General features: G+C 46.4%; 1 protein-coding gene across 1 annotated transcript in view; it reads left to right on the forward strand.

Annotated features, from left to right (window-relative positions):
- Positions 1 to 249: 249 nt before the first annotated feature.
- Positions 250 to 20,533, forward strand: part of LOC146009177 (glutathione S-transferase omega-1-like) — a 32,404-nt gene continuing 12,120 nt past the window's right edge. Inside the window, exons 1-4 of the mRNA XM_083149288.1 lie at positions 250 to 337; positions 416 to 484; positions 16,215 to 16,323; positions 19,147 to 19,369. Of these exons, the coding sequence (XP_083005414.1) occupies positions 454 to 484; positions 16,215 to 16,323; positions 19,147 to 19,369 (363 nt within the window). The 5' untranslated portion in view covers positions 250 to 337; positions 416 to 453. The remainder of the gene's footprint in view (positions 338 to 415; positions 485 to 16,214; positions 16,324 to 19,146; positions 19,370 to 20,533) is intronic.

The following is a 20,533-nucleotide window of genomic DNA, read 5'->3' on the forward strand; positions in this document are numbered from 1 at the left end:
AATTATTGCTACATATCACAAAGAGGATTATAAACCTCCTAGTGCTGCAAAAAGCTTCAAACATTTAAAACTTTTGTGAATAAGACGTTATTTTATCAGAAACCTACAATTTATAGATGTAAGGCAATGGCATTGCTTGAACATTGTGTTGCAAGGAAAGACAACTCAGATAGCCCATCCCCTGTAGCTGCTGCCAGTGGTGTGGGTGTCAGTGCTGCTTGGCAGATGATTGGTGGGGATGGGGGGAGGGCCCTGCTTCTGCAGGACAAGCTATATATGTAGGCTGCAGGGAAGACAGTAGTTCTACAGCATAGAGTGCAGCTGGGCTTCCTCACTGGTATGTCACACTGGCTACAATGTATACAGAGAGCTGCTGTGTAACATGTCATTAATCTCTCTGCTCCCTGTAATGCAGGATATATAGCTGGCAGCACTGACAGTCTCTCTGCAGAAATGACTGGATCACAGTGGAGTTTGGGGAAGGGTAAGTGTATGTGTTACTATGTGGGTGTAGGAGCTTGTGTGTATGGGACCTGGCCTTGACATAAAGCTTGCATATGGGGAATGGAGTGGTAGTAGATTCACCATAAGACTTTAGGGGATATTTAATTAAGCTTGGAAAGTGTGGGAGAGTGATAAAGTATCATCCATTTTTGACCGTGAATTATGACTTGTATTGTGAATTGTAAAACCCCCCATACATCATGAATATTAAATACATTCATATTTGAGTTGTGGTTTACTATTATTAAATATTATTATAGGTGCACTGTTTGTATTGCGTACTCTGATATTCTATTCTATCCTGTCCCATACTTGCCTACCTGACCCTCTCCATGAGGGAGAAAATGCTCTGTTCCTTGTCTTCCCTGGTAATGTATGATTGCCATCACCTGTGGTGACACCTTTCTTATCACTTACCTAGCTCCCCACAGGTGATGGCAATCCATTACCAGGGAAGACCAGGAACAGAGCATTTTTTTTCCGTCATGGAGAGGGTCAGGTAGGCAAGTGTGTCCTGTTAGTGAGGGGACAGGAGGGTTTTATCTAGAGATGCTGCATTTATCAAATGCCCAGCGCTTCGTATGGCTCTTCTATCTATCTATCTATCTATCTATCTATCTATCTATCTATCTATCTATCTATGCCAGGCATTCCCAACCACGGTCCTCAAGGCACACCAACAGTGCAGGTTTTAGTGATATCCAGGCTTCAGCACAGATGGTTTAATCAGAATCCCTCAGATACTAATTAAGTCACCTGTGCTCAAACCTGGATATCTACAAAACCTGCACTGTTGGTGTGCCTTGAGGACCGTGGTTGGGAATGCCTGATCTACGCTGTAGGAAATGCTGCGTGGTTAATGGATTACTGATGTGATGTTGTAACTCCTGGCGACGGTCCAGAGTGGAAAGAAACATTGAGTATTTCTGTATCAATATGTTTGATGCGCACCAAAAAATCCACAGCAAAAAAAATGTAATTTGCAAAAAAGCTGGTGAGTGCATTCTGGTATTTTTTGTTACCTTGGACTCTTGTCCCCCCTGTAGATGCACTTTAGTTGCATATGAGTACGATCATTTTTTGTCTAAATATATATTATAAAATTAGGGATGTGCCTCAAGCACTTTTCAGGTTTTGGGTCTGTATCTGATGTGGTGTTTCTTGAACCCTTTCAGGTTTTGGATCTGTATCTTTAAAAAAAAATTATAAAATTAGGGATGTGCCTCAAGCACTTTTCAGGTTTTGGGTCTGTATCTGATGTGGTGTTTCTTGAACCCTTTCAGGCTTTGGATCTGTATCTTTAAAAAAAAAAAAAAAAAAAAAAAAAAACACAACATAAAAACAACTAATCACAGAATTTTTTTCACATCTAGCAGTGGCACACAGGATGGCAGTTTCAAAAACTAGGCCCCCAAAATGCATATAATGCAAAAAGAGGTGCAAGATGGAATTGTCCTTGGGTCCTTCCACCCTATCACCTTATGTTGTATTAACAAGACATGCACAGTTTAACAAACCAATCATTTCAGCAACAGGGTCTGCCATAAATTTGGCTGAAATAATTGATTTGTTTGGAACCCTCTGCTGTATGAGCCCAGGGGTGCTGCTAAGTGTGTTATATAAGCCCTGGGGTGCTTTGTATTGATGAAAATGGAGGACAAACAAAAAAAGATCAGGAAACCATTCCTACTACTAGTGCTAAAGCTACTGGCACCAGCCATGACACTGATGTGCAAGTCCATCAACATTGTCTGCTCAGGCCAATGCACTATAACATGGAGGGAATGTAAAATCCAACAATCTAAACGTAATAATAATGAATAACCTAAAACAGGTTTAACTAAAGAGAAACGCTAAATTGGAAACATGCTATTTACAACACAAAGTGGCAAGTAAAAACTAAGGCCTTGACCTATGTTCATGACTGGTGGTTCAGGTTCTCATGAAGATGGAAGCCCTCCTCCCTCTATACATATTAAAAAAATAAAGCTTGTTAAAGCACAGGAAATAACTGTGCATTCAGATATCACAAATTCCCAAGCAGAGTCCAAGTGTGTCCACAGTTTGTGAGGTCTAGGCATGACCCAACCAATACTGCATGGTAGCTACATTTGGCTGGTGGTTGAAGGAAAACATGGAACCCCTAGGACCTTAGGAGGGCGGGGATGTGGCGTCAGCTTGTTAGTGACAGTAATGCCACCTGACAGCGGCGTAACTAGAACTGTGTGGGCCCCATAGCGAATTTTTGTAAGGGTCTCACCGTTCAAGAACACCGGCAGTGGCACTTCTCTTGCGCATCCCTGACCTGCTCTCCCGTGCGCCGAGTCTCAATGATGCACAGGCAGCTGCCGCTCACCTGTGTGCAGCGTGCCTGCAAGTGACTCCCATGCGCCGGGTGTCTGTGCCGCCGATCTCTGCCCTAGGTGTGCTGTGCGCATGGGCTCCAGCCGCCGATCCTGTGTGCACTGAATGTCCTGGGGCATGGGATCCTGCAAGTGAAACAGGAAGCTGCTAATTTTCTATGTGCAGGGTCCCATCGCTGAAGGTAGACCACGCTGCTGCAGTATATGGGGAAAAAAAACAAAAGGGTACAGGGGATAGCCTGCTGTGTCTTCGGGCCCCCCAAAGGCCTGGGCCCCATAGCAGCTGCATCCCCTGCACCTGCTGTAGTTACGCCACTGCCACCTGAATCATCTATTGATATGGGCTGTGGTGGAATTATTTCCATCTACAATTAGACGCAGAGTTTACCACTAGGCACCCACCTAGTGCCCGGTGGGTGTCAAGGGGCCCGTGGTCATCTCTCCAAGGTTTGTTTTTTTTCCCCACTGCCTTGCAAATGGAAGTGCAGCACCCGGGCCCCCACCACTAGAATATGGAAGGACCATTTGTAGGCTATAAAATTACAAATGCAAGGGGGCATGAATCAGGAACAAAAGTATTGTGCAATGGGTTGGTTGAGGAAAGGGCCTCCCAATCTGGTAACTTTCCTAGGGCCCAATGAAGTCTAAATCTAGCTCTGATTACAGGTGGTGGAATTCAGTTCTACCCCACTTTTACCCCTACTTTGCAGTGCACACACAAAATGTGACTCCTACTCCATATGTGGAAGGCTTCGCAAAGTGTTGAAATTAAAATAACATTTTCTCTAAGTCACTTGGATGCTTATCGGCATGACCCAGTCACTCACTGTAGTGCATACTATGGGCCCGATTCAGACACCCGTACACAGGCCCGTGATTTTGCAGCCTTGCTGATTTATTGAAAGAATGCACCTGCGCACTATAAACTGTGCGCATGTGTGGGGTCCCTTTGCAGATGATTGACTGGCATCTGGGGGAGTAACGCCGACTAGGAAAACAGCGCAGAGTTTTATTCATACTAGTGGTAATAATTGTAACCAATACAGGATAAATAGTAATAAAACATCAAATGTACATATAAAAATACGGTACTTGTTTCCTAGCACGGCGCCCAGATTTTTTACGTACGCTAACGTAGTGAAATCGCATCGCATGTGCTTTTTTTTTTTTTCTCTTTCAATGGTCCTGGTGACACAGCTCAACAATGGGATGTAGGAGGGTCCGAAGGAGCCAGGCACCTATCCTAAAGCTTTTGGATGGTAGGCTCCTCCCTTCTGCATCCCAGAGTTCCTCAGTTTGTGTTAGGTGCCCACTGGAGTGGGTGCTATTCTAAAGGGCTGCTGGAGCAGCTGAAGGATTAGAGTTAGTTAGGAGTTTTTAATTTTATTAACTTTTACACTAGCTTAGGTAGGCACAGTGTGAGGATTCTCACTGAATCCTCACACTGAAAGTACAGCAGGAGCTGACAGAAGCGCGTCCTGTCAGCTCTCTGTGCACAGGGAAGACGCTGTCTGGTCTCCCTGTGCAGCGCTTACAGCCTCTTTTTAGAGGCTGCCTGGGCTCCGGAGAGCTCTGAAACCGGCTCCACGCTAGGTGGGGATCATGGGGGACAGGCACACTGAGCTCCTATACTGAGAGGACAGCAGTGTGTTACAGGCATGTTCCAAGTGGTCCCCAGCAGAGGGGGAGACACTGGAACTTGGAGATCCTACTGTGGGAGCGGCTGTCTGGGGGTGGTTGGCGCCAAAAGCCACGGACCCCGCAGCAGCAGGGACTTGGTCTCTTCCCTCACTCTGTTTTGACGCCATTCGGAACGCTTGCAGCGGAGCTGAGCTGGCTTACAGATCCTGACAGAGTGATTGGATTTCCTGGGCATCGCTTTCCCCATTCTGAATACTACAGACAGCTAAGTGACTGAGTACATTGGCTCTGTATAAACGCCTGTACATTTTCCGCTGTGACTGTGTTATTTGTGAACATCATGTCTGAGCATCAGTCTGTGGTTTTGGGGGAGGGAACCCCAGATACATTGAGCGCTTGCAGTGTTTGTACACTGAAATTTGTCCCTGAGCAGATGGCCAGGGGGGGCTTGTGTATTTCTTGCGCTGCTGTGAAACCCATGGGGAGTGAACCCCAGAGGGTAGAGCTATCGGAGCCTGCGTGGGCGAGTGCCCTGGGCAGGTCTGTTAATGCTTTGGTGCATTTGCTGGACAGGCAGAGTGATGTGCTGGTAGCTTCCCATAGACCATTGCCATTATCTCAGCAGTCCTCTGGCTCCTTGCCTCTGACCCAGACAGATCCTGACTTATTACAGGTCATGCAGGATATCAGCAGATTTAATTATTTGTTGGACAAATTTGATGGTGATTCTGTGGGGACCCCTAAAAGGTCTTATTCAGTGCCATTGTTAGCTGCTGATGAGGAAGGAGAGTACACAGACATACCCTGGGATCAGGGTGATGATTCTGAAGAGTCCTCAACCTCAGGGGTGGAGGATTTGATTACTGCTGTTAAACAGGCATTGAATTTGTCTGTGGAGGATAAAACTCCTGCAAAGGGTGTTTTTAAGAGACAGCATAAGGAAACTTTTACCTTCCCTGCAGACGAGGGTTTACAGGATTTATGGGAAGGGGCCTGGAAAACCCCTGATAAAAGGCTTCAGATGCCTAAAAGATTTTTAAGCCTATACCCCATGCCTGAGGCGCATGCAGACCTCGGGGAAAAAGTCCCGGTTGTAGATGCTTCTGTTGCACGGGTGTCTAAGGCCACTGTGCTACCTGTCCAGGGAGGGGCAGCTTTTAAAGACCCCGTGGATAAAAAGCTGGAAGGTAACCTCAAGGCTATATTTGAGGGGGTGGGCTTCACTGTACACCCGCTGATTGCATCAGCCTGGGTCTCTATGGCCATGATTGTGTGGGCCAATGAGCTTTGTACTTTGTTACATGCTGATCCTAGTGCGTTACTGCTTGCTGAGAAGCTTCAAGCAGCGGCAGAATATGTGCTTGAAGCGGAGGAGGAGGCTCTCAAAATGGCTTCCAGAGTTTCCACAGTGTCCGTCAATGCCAGGAGAGTGCTTTGGCTTAAAGCCTGGGAAGCGGACAATGAATCCAAAAAGGCCTTAGAGTCTTTAGCTTTTAAAGGAAAGCTGTTGTTTGGTTCAGAGCTGGAGGAAATTATTAAGCAGGCTACGGGAGGCAAGAGTACCTTTCTGCCAGCCCCTGCAGCTAAGCAGTCCTCACGGTTTTCTGCCTTTAGGCCGTCCTTTCGGCCCTCCCCTAGAGGGGGTGCGTCATTTCATGGACAAGCCTTCAGGGGAAAATTTTCAGTCCTCCCGGGGCAAGGCCCCTGAGTCAAAATTTGGTTCCTTTAATAAGAAACCAAGCACCAAAGGTGAGGACAAACCCTCAGCATGACTACCTGGGAGATATCCCGATGGTGGTCAAGGTGGGGGGGGGACCTGAGATGGTTCAGGGACGCATGGACTTTGTTGGACCGGTACCCTTGGGTATTAGACATTATATCCCAGGGCTACAGAATTCCATTCAGGGGTCTTCCTCCGAGAAGGTTCCTGCCTACACCTCTGACAAAGGAGTCTCGACTCCGAGCTGCTCTTTTGGGGGCGGCTCAGTCTCTTTTAGAGAAAGGTGGGTACCTCGAGCAGAGTGGAAAAAAGGCTTTTATTCCACACTGTTTTTGGTGCCCAAGCCAGACGGGTCTTTCAGACCAATTTTAAATCTAAAATCCTTGAATCTCCATCTATGGGTGGATCATTTCAAGATGGAGTCTCTACGGTCTGTGCTTCTAAGCTTGGACCAGGGAGAATTTTTGGCGTCCATGGATGTCCAGGACGCATATCTTCATGTCCCTATCCATCCGGAGCATTAGGCTCTCTTGAGATTTGCGATAGGAGACCTGCATTTACAGTTTCAGGCATTGCCCTTCGGTCTGGCGACAGCCCCAAGGGTATTCACCAAGATAATGTCTGTAATGGCGGCTGCTATCCGCCTGAAAGGGATCACTGTGATTCAGTATTTAGACGATCTGCTGTTCAAAGCAGAGTCGGCGGAGAAGTTGCAGAGTCACCTGGCAGAAGCCATCAAGTTTTTGCAGACTCACGGTTGGCTGTTAAACTTACAAAAGTCTCAGCTTGTGCCGTCACAGAGAATCCAGTTCCTGGGGGTTATCCTGGATACCCATCTACATCGGGTGTTTCTCCCAGAGACAAAGGCCAGGGACATAACAAGCTTGGTTCGGGAGATCCTGGGGCCTCAGAGTCCAACGGTTTGGAGGTGTCTCAAACTATTAGGGAAAATGGTGGCGACTTTTGAGACGCTACAGTTTGCCAGGTTCCACTCTCGAATGTTTCAGTGGGAGATTCTGACGTCTTGGTCAGGAAATACTCACACCATGAAGTCCGAGCACATAGTGTTGTCTCCAGAGACTCGGTCTTCTCTGCAATGGTGGATGCAGGTGGATTCCCTTCAGTGGGGTCGGTCTCTGCAGTCCTGGGTCTAGCTGGTAGTGACTACAGACGCCAGTCTCAGGGGCTGGGGGGCGGTGGTTTTGGACCTACGCCTTCAGGGTCTATGGACCTCGGAGGAGTCCACCTTGCCGATCAACATCCTGGAACTGCGGGCTGTGTGGAAGGTGATTTCCTCTACCTCCCCATGGCAGCATACTTCTGGGACCTGGCGTCTGATGTCATCAGAGTGCGCCTCAGCGTCTGTAGTGGAGCAAGATACCGGCGGCTGTGTGAGTGTAACGCACCCGTTAACAGAAGGACAGGGCAGCGGAAGTCTTCCCCTGATACCAGCAGACTGTGGTAAGGTCCCGCAAGGCAGCGGCGCTGCTGGGACTTGGATATATTATCTTTCTGGTGCTAACGGGGGTCACATGTTGTTACAGTGATACTGTGCTGGCAGAGTGATAATATGGAGGATGAAAAAAAGCAGCTTGTTAAGCCAGGGTAAGCCAGGATGAAGATGTTAGAGGCTTTATGTTTTATAGTGTAAGGGAATTTACACATGTTTAAATATGGGCTTTCTTTTGCTAGGTCTGAAACCGGCAAAGAAAAAAGTGATGTTAAAACTAAGCACAAAAGAAAGTGTTCAACTTGTGACAAAGTGCTGCCTGAAATGTGTTCAGGCTCGGTGTGCAGCAAATGCAGAGGTTCGCTGCAAATGGGATCTATACAGGTCACAGATTTAGTGAAGCTACTTAAGACTGAGCTGGCGGACACCTTTATGTCAAAAGAAGATTTTGCCAAATCATCAGGGAAGAGACCCAGGGCAGTACTTTCTGACTCAGAGGGCTCGGAGCCAGGTCCCTCAGGAAAGACAGAGGAAGAGATGGAGGAAGGTGAAGTCTTTCAGGAAAAAGAATGTGTAGATTTCAACCCAGACTTATTAGAGAATCTACTTTGTTTGATCCATAAGTCGCTTAATATAGAAGACCCTCAGGAGGGCAAGCTTCAGGACCTTCTGTTTTAAAGACAAAAAGAAGAAGGCCAAACAATTCCCATTGTCTAAAACACTACAGGAGGTAGTGGAAGAGGAATGGGGGCATCCCGATAAAAAGGTGGCGGTGCCTTTGAGGGTGTCCAAAATGTTCCCCTTTGACCATGAGCAGGTTAAAAGGTGGGATGAAGCGCCCAAGGTGGATGCGGCGGTAGCACGTATCTCAAGGAAAACTACGCTCCCATTAGAGGATGCGAATATATTTAAAGACTCAATGGAGAGAAAAATTTAAATGAGTCTGAGGAAGCAGCACGCAACAATAGGGGCTTCAATGAAGGCCTCGTCAGCCGTAGCGGTGACGACTAGAGTGTTACGGTCATGGTGCCAAGACCTGGAGTCCGACATGTTGGACGGCATCAAGAGGGCAGAGCTAATGAAGGTAGTACAAAACATACAGGTGGCTGTTGAGTTTTTGTGCGATGCTTCACTTGACATGGTACGTTTAGCGGCTAGATCCAACGCTACAACGGCGGTTATAAGAAGGGCCTTGTGGCTAAAGCCTTGGGCGGCAGACAGTCAGTCCAAAAATAAATTAATCTCACTGCCTTTCCAAGGAAGTTATCTGTTTGGACATCAATTAGATGAGATTATTACGAAAGTATCAGGGGGTAAGTCGGTGTGGCTACCCCAGGATAAGGCCGCAAGAAGAGGGACATTTAATAAATCACCCCGGTACCAATCAGCTGACTTCAGGGAAGCAAAAGCATATAGGCCGGGCAGAGGTTTTCGCAGGCCTTGGCTCGGTAACAGAACCAATTTTCGTGGCCAAAGAGGCAGAGAAGGCAGGTTTTCCTTCCGGCAAAACCAACAATGACGCCAGGGAGAAAGTGGGCGGCAGGCTGCTACAGTATCAAGAGGCCTGGCGTCAGTCAATAAAAGACAAATGGGTGCTAGAGGTGATAACCTCGGGCTACAAAATAGAATTTATTACGGTACCAGGAAATTGGATGGAAGAGTCACCTATTCCCAGCAATCTGGAAGAAAGGGCGGCCTTATTCAGCAGTCTACAAACCATGATAGAACAAGGAGTAGTCAAGAGAGTTCTCAAACAGTGCGAAGATCTGGGGTGGTTCTCAAGATTCTTCGTTGTAAAGAAACCTTCAGGGGGATTCAGAACTATTCTAGACCTAAGGAGACTAAATACCTACGTTCATATAAAACGATTCAGAATGGAGTCAATACGATCTATTTTACCGGACATAGAAAGAGGAATGTTTTTGACCTCCATCGATTTAAAAGATGCATATTTACATGTCCCGATATTTGTAGGACATCAAAAATTTCTCAGATTCCGTTTAAAACAGATCACCTACCAGTTCACATCACTGCCGTTCGGCCTGTCAACGTCTCCAAGAACTTTTACAAAAATACTAGTCGTACTGGTAGCCAATCTAAGGGTGTTAGGCGTATCAATCTGGACGACCTTCTAATAGTGGCGGAGACCAAAGAGATGGCGAAGGCACATACGAGTATAGTACTGGATTACCTAAAGCAACATGGATGGTTGATCAACTTCCAGAAAAGTCAGTTAGAACCGTCACAAGAGGTAAAATATTTGGGAATCATTTTAGATACAAGAGAAATGATAATAAAATTAACAAAGGACAGACGCCTAAAGCTGTTACAGGAAGTAAGAGAAATGCTGAGAAAAAGGGCTGTGTACTCAGAAGACTGCATGAGAGTGCTTGGCCTCATGTCGGCCGCTTTGGACACAGTACAATGGGCCAGATTCCACATGAGAATGCTGCAAAATTGCTTTTTAAGTCAGTGGAATGGAGATGCAAAAGACCGAAGCAGAGAATATATCTGTCAAAAGGAGCAGTCACAGATCTGCTTTGGTGGTCAAAAGCGCAGAGGTTGACCAAAGGAAGGTCGTTCGCAACCGGAACCCAAGTGATGGTGACTACAGACGCCAGCGAGACAGGATGGGCCGCTGTGTGCGAGGAGCAGTCGGCACAAGGAGAATGGGACCAGGCTATGAGCCGGGAACATTCAAACATAAGAGAGATGCGGGCAGTGTTTATGGCATGTCAGGAGTTTCAAGAATTGATACGAGGCAAGGATCTGATAGTAAGATCAGACAACCAGTCGGTGGTCATGTACCTGAACAAACAAGGGGGTACAAGGAGCCAGAAGCTGATGTCAGAAGTGGCATTGATCTTGAAGTGGGCGGAACGTCATGTCAGAAACCTGTCCGCAGTGTTTGTGGCAGGAAAAGAAAACTTCAGGGCAGATGCTCTGAGCAGGCACAGGTTAACCCCAGGAGAGTGGGAACTGTCGACAGAAGTGTTTGCACAGTTAACACAGAGATGGGGGGTACCAGAAGTGGACCTTATGGCGATGGCGAACAACGCGAAGGTCCCAAGGTTTATTTCCAGACATTGGGAACCGACAGCATGGCAGACGGATGCGCTTACAGCAAGATGGGAGGTGGAGCTAGCATATGCATTTCCCCCGTTCACAATTATCCACAGACTTCTGAACAAAGTACAGAGAGAAACTGCCACGGTAATAGCGGTCTTACTATACTGGCCGAGGAGACCTTGGTTCGCCAAAATAGTAAAGATGTCGATAGGGGGGCCATCACGAAGATCTAATCAGGCAAGGTCGGTATTATCAACGTCAACCAGCAAGTTGGAGCCTGGCGGCCTGGTTACTGAGACCAGGACGCTGAAAGGAAAAGGGTTTTCTCAGAAAGTAGTAGATACACTACTAAGAGCAAGAAAGATGTCGACGTCAGCAACTTATTATAGAATATGGGGCAAATATGTATTATTTTGCAAAGAAAATAACAGGAACCCTAGATTAATTCCTACCATTCTAGACTTCTTGCAATCAGGTTTGGAAAAGAAGCTGGTGGCGAATTCTTTGAAGGTGCAAATTTCGGCCATTGGGGCAATGTTGGATATCAAGATTGCAGATAAGTACATACAAAGGTTCGTCCAAGCGATCAAAAAGATTAGGCCAACTTTTCACAACCCATTGGCCCCATGGGACGTCAATTTAGTTCTAAACGTATTGACAGAGGCACCGTTCGAACCAATAGAGGAGATATCGCTCAGCTATCTCACTATCAAAGTGGTCTTCCTTGTAGCCATTACATCGGCAAGGAGAGTGTCCGAGCTCCAGGCCCTGTGGGTACAAGAACCTTTTCTGAACTTCTTCGAAGACAAGGCAGTGCTCAGAACAAACCCTACCTTTTTACCCAAAGTAGTTTCCAGTTTTCATCTCAACCAAGAGATAATCCTTCCTTCTTTTTGTGCGGACCCCAAAAACGCTAAAGAAGAAAGGTTGCATAACCTAGATGTGATTAGGGCTTTAAAAGCCTATATAAGAAGAGTACAGCCTTTTAGGAAGTCAAAAAGGTTGTTTGTACTTATGGAAGGTAGGAATAAGGGTCTGGGAGCTACAAAAAACACCATTTCCAGGTGGATCAAGATGTGTATCGGGGAAGCGTACAAAATTAGGAAGTTGGAAGTTCCTGTGGGGCTGAAAGCCCACTCGACCAGGTCCTTGGCGGCGTCCTGGGCTGAAAAAGAACCTACGTCAATAGAGGAAGTATGCAGAGCAGCATGTTGGTCATCTGCACATACGTTTACCAAACATTACAGGGTAGACGTTACGGCATCTCAAGATGCTAGTATGGGGCGCAAAATATTGAGCGCAGTAGTATAACAGCAGAGACGTAGGCTGGCTATCGCACAGGCTACGGACGGAGATGGTGAAGTAACCGTATCCTTTTTTTCTTTCTTTTATGTTATAAATTGAGGTTGTCCCACCCAGTGAAATAAAACTGCTTGGGTATACCCAGAAGTATGCTGCCATGGGGAGATAGAGGAAAGTACAGATTAGTACCTGTTAATAGGCTTTCCTCTACTCCACCATGGCAGCCGTTTTCCCTTGCCCTTCTTTTTTGTATATGATGTGTATGGAGCTTTATAATTTAAGACACAGAGCCCAGGGGAGGAGGTCCTTATATAGGGGCAGTGTCTTTTTTTGTGTTCCTTTCCAGATATCTACCCGAGAGGGCGTAACTCAGAAGTATGCTGCCATGGTGGAGTAGAGGAAAGCCTATTAACGGGTACTAATCTGTACTTTCTCTTGCAGGAGAAAGATTGCAGGGCCTTCCTTTGAGGATTCAGACCGGCAACGCCACGGCTGTGGCATACCTGAATCACCAGGGAGGCACACGCAGCAAACTGGCCATGTGGGAGGTTTCCCGCATTTTCTTGTGGGCGGAGCTGAATGTTCCAGCTTTGTCAGCGATATTCAACCCAGGGGTGGAGAATATTGAGGCCGATTTCCTGAGCAGAGAGGAGCTGCTGGAAGGGGAATGGAGCCTGAACCCACAGGTTTTTCATCAAATCACATTGAAGTGGGGAACTCCGGATGTGGACCTGATGGCATCACGGTTCAACCGTCAAGTTCCCAGGTTTTATGCCAGGAAGAGAGATCCACTAGCCGAAGCAGTGGATGCAATGACTATCCCCTGGGAGGGGAAACTGCTGTATGTATTCCCACCATTTCCAATGCTGGCAAGAGTATTGAAGAGGGTCCACTCCCAAGGAATTCCAGTGATCCTAGTGGCCCCAGATTGGCCAAGGAGGTCCTGGTACTCGAGACTTCAGAGATTGTCTGTGGACTCGTGGTGTCTACCTCTGAGGCCAGACCTGTTAAGTCAAGGACCGTTCTTACACCAGGATTTAGCTCGGCTAAATTTGATGGCTTGGCTATTGAGACTGCCATCTTGAAGAACAAGGGGTTCTCGGAGGCTGTGGTTAACACCATGGTGAAAGCTAGGAAGTCAGTGTCTTCAGCAAACTATTATAGGGTCTGGAAGACCTATATTAGGTGGTGTGAAAGACAGAAATCGCATACATCACGATTTCGACTCTCTAAGTTACTGGAGTTTTTGCAGGATGGCTTCTCATCTGGATTAAGCCTTCAGTCACTCAAGGTGCAGATTTCGGCCTTGTCTATTTATTTTCAAAAAAGGATAGCATTGTTGCCGGAGGTGCAAACCTTTTTGCCTTGGGGTTTCTCGATTGAAACCTCCCTACAAGCAACCAGTGGCTCCATGGGATTTGTCACTGGTTTTGGAGTGCCTTCAAAAGGCGCCTTTTGAGCCATTAAGGTCGGCTGACTTTAAGTTCCTTACCTGGAAACTTGTATTTTTGTTGGCGGTTGCGTCAGCAAAGAGAGTATCGGAATTGGGAGCATTGTCATGCAAATCTCCTTTCCTTAGATTTCATGATGACAGGGCTGTTCTTCGAACAGTTCCCCAATTTTTGCCAAAAGTAGTCTCTGCTTTTCATCTAAATCAGGAGATAGTTCTGCCTGTGTTCCAACCCCCAGAGGGTTCTAGAAAAAGGGACAAAATGAGGAATTTGGATGTTGTGCGCGCCTTGCGCATTTACGTGGACAGGGTGAAGAGTGTTAGGAAGACTGACACTTTGCTAGTCTTGTATGATGTGCACAACAAGATTGGTTGGCCTGCATCTAAGCAGACCATTGCTAGGTGGTTGCGGTCCGTTATTGCCTTTGCATACACTAAGGTTGGTAGGCCTGTGCCGGCCAGGATTAATGCGCATACCACCAGGTCGGTCGCCACCTCTTGGGTGGTTCGACATGGGGCCACGGCTGAGCAAGTTTGCAGGGCCGCCACTTGGTCATCTGTTCACACTTTTGCCAAATTCTATAGGTTCCATGAGTTCGCGTCGGAGGACGCATCATTCGGGCGAGCAGTGATGAGAGCTGCAGACCTGAGCGTACCCACCCAAAGGACCGGCTCTGGAACGTCCCAATGTTGATCTGTGTCACCAGGACCATTGAAAGAGAAAAAGGGATTTTTGTAAGAACTTACCATTCGAATCCCTTTCTCTGATATGGTCCTGGTGACACAGCGATCCCTCCCTTACGCTCAGTAAGTAGGCCAGTGTTCATGATGTTTCATGTTATAATTGGTTGAAAAGTTAAATTTGAAATTGTGCATATAATATGTGCAGGCGTTGTACTGAGTTTGTACTGAGTTAATGTATTCCAATGGCTTTGAAAGATTGAACTGAGGAACTCTGGGATTCAGAAGGGAGGAGCCTACCATCCAAAAGCTTTAGGATAGGTGCCTGGCTCCTTCGGACCCTCCTACATCCCAATGTTGAGCTCTGTCACCAGGACCATATCAGAGAAAGGGATTCGAACGGTAAGTTGTTACAAAAATCCCTTTTATTTTTTTTGCATGCAATGCGATTTTTCATTGTATAAGCACCTATGCAATGAGATGTGACGGTACTTCATTTTAAAAGCACCCATGCACACCCCCACTATCCACGTCACCTCAAAGCATGGCGAGCGCACGCGCTACGCGTCCTCCCGACCTTTTCATACCCCCACTATCCATGTCGGCGTGGAGTTGATTTTATAAAGTGTGGCGAGCGCAGCGGATTACTTGAATGAATGACTTATACAATGAAAAATCGCATCACATTGCACATACAAATGATATGCGATGCAAATTCACTACGCAGAATAGCCCACTAAGCAAATCGCTTAGTGCAGTGGTAGCCACCCCTAGCCCTCAAGAGCTACCAACAGTTCACATTTTCCAGACAACCTAGCTGCTGCACTCATTAATCACTGACACATTTTAAAAGATACACAGATGGAGCTAATTAGCTCACTTGTGATTCTGTGAGGAGACCTGCAAAACATGCACTGCTGGTAGCTCTCGAGGACTAGGGTTGGCTACCCCAGGCTTAGTGGGTGCCGTGCTAGGAAACGAGTACCTAAATTATACATACATACATACACCACCGATTTTCCGGCAACCTTTGGTCCGGAACCTCTTTTAATCCGGACAAAGCAAACTTTCTGCGCATGGGCGTAACACGCAATAGGCGCAAGTGTCAGTGAGTACAGCTTCCGTGGACACTGCAGGTGACACAGGAAGCATCATGGTGTCTGAGGTCAAAGCAAGTACCGCGGAACACACAGCATGAGCAAGTGCCACTGGGTACAGCTTCCAAGGATCCCGCAGGTGACACAGCAGGCAGCAGTGGGGCTGATATGGCGTCCAAGGTCCCAGCAAGACTTTCATACGTACTGCACTTACTGTTAATGTTTTTTCAAAATATACCTGATACCTGTTTTGCTTATACAGCACGTAGTACACTGTAATAAACAGTTTTGCATACACTACTGTGTTTATTCATTAATATTATGCTGTAGCATATATTTTACTATTTATTGCTTTAGAAATGTACTGAAGGTGCAAAATTAGTAAAAACTAGAAATCCTTGGATAATCCGGCAAGGCACTGGAAACAATGATGCCGGAAAATCGTGTATATGTATATAAAATCTCTTTGTAGAATACAATAAAAATTTAGTGATATATTGGCCTGCAATATAAAGGTACAGAACAAGGTATAATAAATGTAGGAGGTATCTGAGCGTCCCCAGTTAATATTTGTCGACAGGGTCAAATGGTCGATGTGAAAAAAGGTCAGTGTGTTTTTGGAGTGTGGGAGGAAACCCACACAAGCACAGGGAGAATATACAAACTCTGTTAGGGTCATGGTGGGAATCGAACCCATTACCTCAGTGCTGTGAGGCAGTAATGCTAACCATTACACCATCCGTGCTGCCCTGTAATCCCCTATGCCATGTACTATTTCAAGGATGCAGGTTTACTGGAACTAATATATTTTTACTGTATATAATATGTGACAGAATTTTACCTTTTACAAGTTGTATATTCTTCTAGACTATTTACTGCAGGTAGCTTTATGTTGCATGTCTGTAATGTACATACAACTGAATAACATTTATTTCAGGCAGTGATGCCCCAGGGCCCGTACCGGAAGGAGTTATCCGACTTTACAGCATGAGATTCTGTCCCTATGCCCAGAGAGCCGTGCTTGTCCTCCTTGCCAGGGGAATCAAGTAAGTAATAAACTGCACACTGTATTCACATGCACTGCTTTGCAAACCTGCCCTGGATAATGTAGCACATGATTTATTTTCTACCTATTTCTACAAAATTATTCTAATTGCGGTTCTTCTAAAGCTGCCTAGTGAAATCAGGGAGATCGCTGCAGGTGGCACCTGCCAGGGGCAAATTTAAAGGGGGGTTTCCAGATGTAATAAATAATAATAAAAAATGTGTGTGTGTATGTATATGTATATGTATATGTATGTATGTATGTATATATATATATATATATATATATATATATTATAGAAGTACATACACACTCGCCATTCCTAATAATGGGGCGCAAACAGCACCCACTTCCCAGGGGGATACGGTCATATTGTCTACAAGCATTAGGTCGACAGGGTCATTAGGTCAACATGGGGAAGGTCGACAGGCAAAAGGTTGACATGTGGTCATTTGACTGTTTTATGAGTCGACATGTGCCAACAGGCGGTATTTCATGCCCTACCATCCACTAGGGCATGGTGGGAGAATAAAATAGTGTGCCGAGCGTAGCGAGGCACCGTGCCCGAAGCCTGGCGAGCCAGGCGAGGGGACGCGGTGCTATGTCGACGCTTGAATTTTTTTTTTTAAATGTCTACCTAATGACCCTGTCGACCTAACCCATGTCGACCTGAATGCAAGTCGACCTAATGGTGTAGACCAGGGTTCGCCAACCCGTCGCTCGCGAGCGACGGGTAGCTCGGCGGGTGTATTGAAGTAGCTCGGCAGCTTTCACTGACCTCCTGCCGCGTAGAGGTTCCTTGCTTGGCGGCAGGAGGTCAGAAAGTGATGTAATGCAGAGTTTGTGGTCCTGACTTTGCGGCAGTGACCTCCTGCAGCGTAGCGGTTCCAACCTCGCTTGGCGGCAGGAGGTCTCAGAGAGAGTGACTCTGTGCCGCGTGACCGCCTGACGTCCCCAGCGCATGAATTCGCGCACTTTCCATCAACGCCACAGCCGAGCAGCCCGTCCTGCGCCACGCCGCCACAGCCTCTGCTCAAGTCCTGCGCGCAAGTCCTTCGTTTTGGTAAAAAAAAATTGTAAAACTCTGTGTGCGCAAAGTGGGCATCGTCTGTGTGGCATTGAGTCATTAAACATATGCCACACAAATGATGCCCATTAAACATATGCCCCACACCTTGGGTGTGGGGCATATGTTTAATGGGCATCATTTGTGTGGCATATGTTTAATGAGCATCAATGTGTGGGGCATATGTTTAATGGGCATCATTTGTGGGGCATATGTTTAATGGGCATCATTTGTGGGGCATATGTTTAATGGGCATCATTTGTGGGGCATATGTTTAATGGGCATCATTTGTGGGGCATATGTTTAATGGGCATCATTTGTGGGGCATATGTTTAATGGGCATCATTTGTGGGGCATATGTTTAATGGGCATCATTTGTGGGGCATATGTTTAATGGGCATCATTTGTGGGGCATATGTTTAATGAGCATCATTTGTGGGGCATATGTTTAATGAGCATCATTTGTGGGGCATATGTTTAATGAGCATCAATGTGTGGGGCATATGTATAAAGGAGCTTCACTTTGTGGGTCATAGGCATAATCGTCATCACGGTGTGTGCTGTGTGGCATATGTATAATGGTGCCTCACGGTGTGTGGCATGTGTATAATGGAGCATCACGGTGTGGCATATGTATAATGGAGCATCACGGTGTGTGGCATATGTATAATGGAGCATCACGGTGTGGGGCACTTGTATAACGGAGTATCACGTTGTTGGGCATATGTATAATGGGCATTGTGTGTGTGGCATATGTATAATGGAGCATCACGGTGCGGGGCATATTTATAATGGGTATCACGGACTGCACTATTGGGGTCATGTGTATCTGGCACTGCACTATTGAGGGCATATGTGTACCACACCCCCATTTTTCATGGCCGCACCCCATGTGGCTACAGCTGTTAGAGAGCTGACCATGCCCCCATAGCGGAAAAAATGGGGGATGTAGCCTCGCAGGAGTTCCACGGTAGTAGCTGAACCCTCAAATTTTTGGCGCGCGCAGATGTCTCTTCTCCTCCACCTACAGTGTTGGAAGGTATTTTTGTGACATATTGGACATTGCAGTGTGTGCCATATTATGTCTGGGTCATTGCAGTGGGTTTTTTTTTATATTATATTTATATTATGCAGATTTTTTAACATTTTTTACTTTAGTAGCTCTTCGGGCGGTTTATTTTGTCGCGAGTAGCTCCCGACCCAAAAAAGGTTGGAGACCACTGGTGTAGACCTAATGCTTGTAGACCTAACTGCAGTCTGACGAATGATCCCATATCCTTCCCAGGATGGGGTGCAGTGGCCTGTGACCACACACTCTAGTAAATACAAACACAGGGGGGCCAGCACTCACTACAACAAACTGACTCACCTTAACATTCAAATAATCAATTAAATAAAAAATAATGGGGTTTTAGTTCATGAATTGATAAATGCGTTTAAGCTTGCAGCCCATCGCCAAGGGACCCCATTTCACTGCAAGTCCTACACTAACTGGTTTTCTTAGGAACCTGGCAACTGATTGCACATCATAGCTAAAATGAGCATGTGTTTTTTTTTTTTCTTTATGCAAGTTGCCGAGTCCGCTCGCCCCTGGACTAAATTCATTCTGCACATGCACAGACTAAAAACACCACTCCGTGTGCGAAATCAATCAGAATGACCCCCCTGTGTGTGTTTGTGTGTATCCACTTTGTGGTACATTTACTACACTACTGCTGCGCAGAGGCTCCTACAGTTTTCATATTTCTCTTTGTTTAGACATGAAGTCGTGAACATCAATTTAAAGAACAAGCCTGACTGGTTTTTTGAGAAAAGCCCTCTGGGTCTGGTCCCTTCTATTGAAACCTCGGATGGTAAAATAGTCTATGAATCTCCCATCGTGTGTGACTACCTGGATGAAGCTTTTCCTGGCCCTAAGCTGACTCCAGCAGACCCTTATATGAAGGCACAAGACAAGATTCTACTGGAGCATTTCTCCAAGGTAGGAATTACATGGACGGATATTAGGGGTTAATGATTCCTACCTCATATTGGACGGGATGCTCTAAAACGAAAATGCAGTAAAAACCCAGCTATCTGCGTTTTTATGCATTTCCATATACTCTAAAGCCCCTCCGTTGGGACAGCGCTGCGGAGAGTATCGACACCCTATAGAAACCTATGGGTTTCTCTCCACAGCGCTGAGTGGAGGGATCTGTCCCAGCATGCCCCACGGCTGGGCCATCACTCTGCGCAAGTCCATAGCCGGAGCCGCATCACAAAGCACAGCTCATATTGGAAGATCTGTCCATTGTGTTACTAATCGCATATGCGATTATTAAGAACGCAGAACCTGGCAGAGAGGGGCTATGTAGGGAGCAGGGCCATCTTAACCTATGAGCTTACTGGGAAACTGCCCCAGGGCCTCACAATCCTAGAAGCCTTCGAAGATTCTTGTGAGGTTAGTAGAGACTGCTGCCCGGCTGCTTTGATTGTGAATTACACAAAATCGGAGCTACTGGGATACATTCTCTACCGGCTGCAGCCAAACAGTTACAGGTGGAGAGATACTGCGGAATTTTTTATTTTTTTTTGTTAAGTAGGGGGCCCCAGTGCATTGCTTTGCCTAGGGCCCACAATGCTGTTAAGACAGCCCTGGTAGGGCAGAGGATGTTAGAACATCCCGCTCATAGCCAGCTACAGATACACATGCAGATATACTAAAGATGAGGAGAAATCATGTTGATGACTCTGAACATTCCATGGGCTCCTGTGCTTACTATATGGTTGTGGGATCTGTTATCTGTAAATCCTGTTGTCCAGGAGATATACTGTAGAAAGTCAATAGTTTCTGTATTCCGTCAGAGGGGTAGCAGCAGCAAAACGGGGCGTGGCCTCACACGAGTGATATGATTTGTAGGCCACGCCCCTCACTGAGGTCACACCCCCAAATATTATGCACTGTAATTTTTATACTCCTGCGCAGTTTATTCAGTTTCTGGGTGTTGAGCATTCCACATGTAAGCCACGTCAGCAGGAAACATTTAAACACTCAGGCAAAGTGCCAGGCTACACATTAACCCTGCATACAAATGGCCAGAACCACCAAATCATTATTTTTTTTTTATAACCTGAAGAGACTCGCTCATGGCTTGGTGGTTCCTGT

The sequence above is a fragment of the Crinia signifera genome, chromosome 6 (assembly GCF_055691185.1).
Source record: "Crinia signifera chromosome 6, ASM5569118v1, whole genome shotgun sequence".
Classification (NCBI taxonomy): domain Eukaryota; kingdom Metazoa; phylum Chordata; class Amphibia; order Anura; family Myobatrachidae; genus Crinia; species Crinia signifera.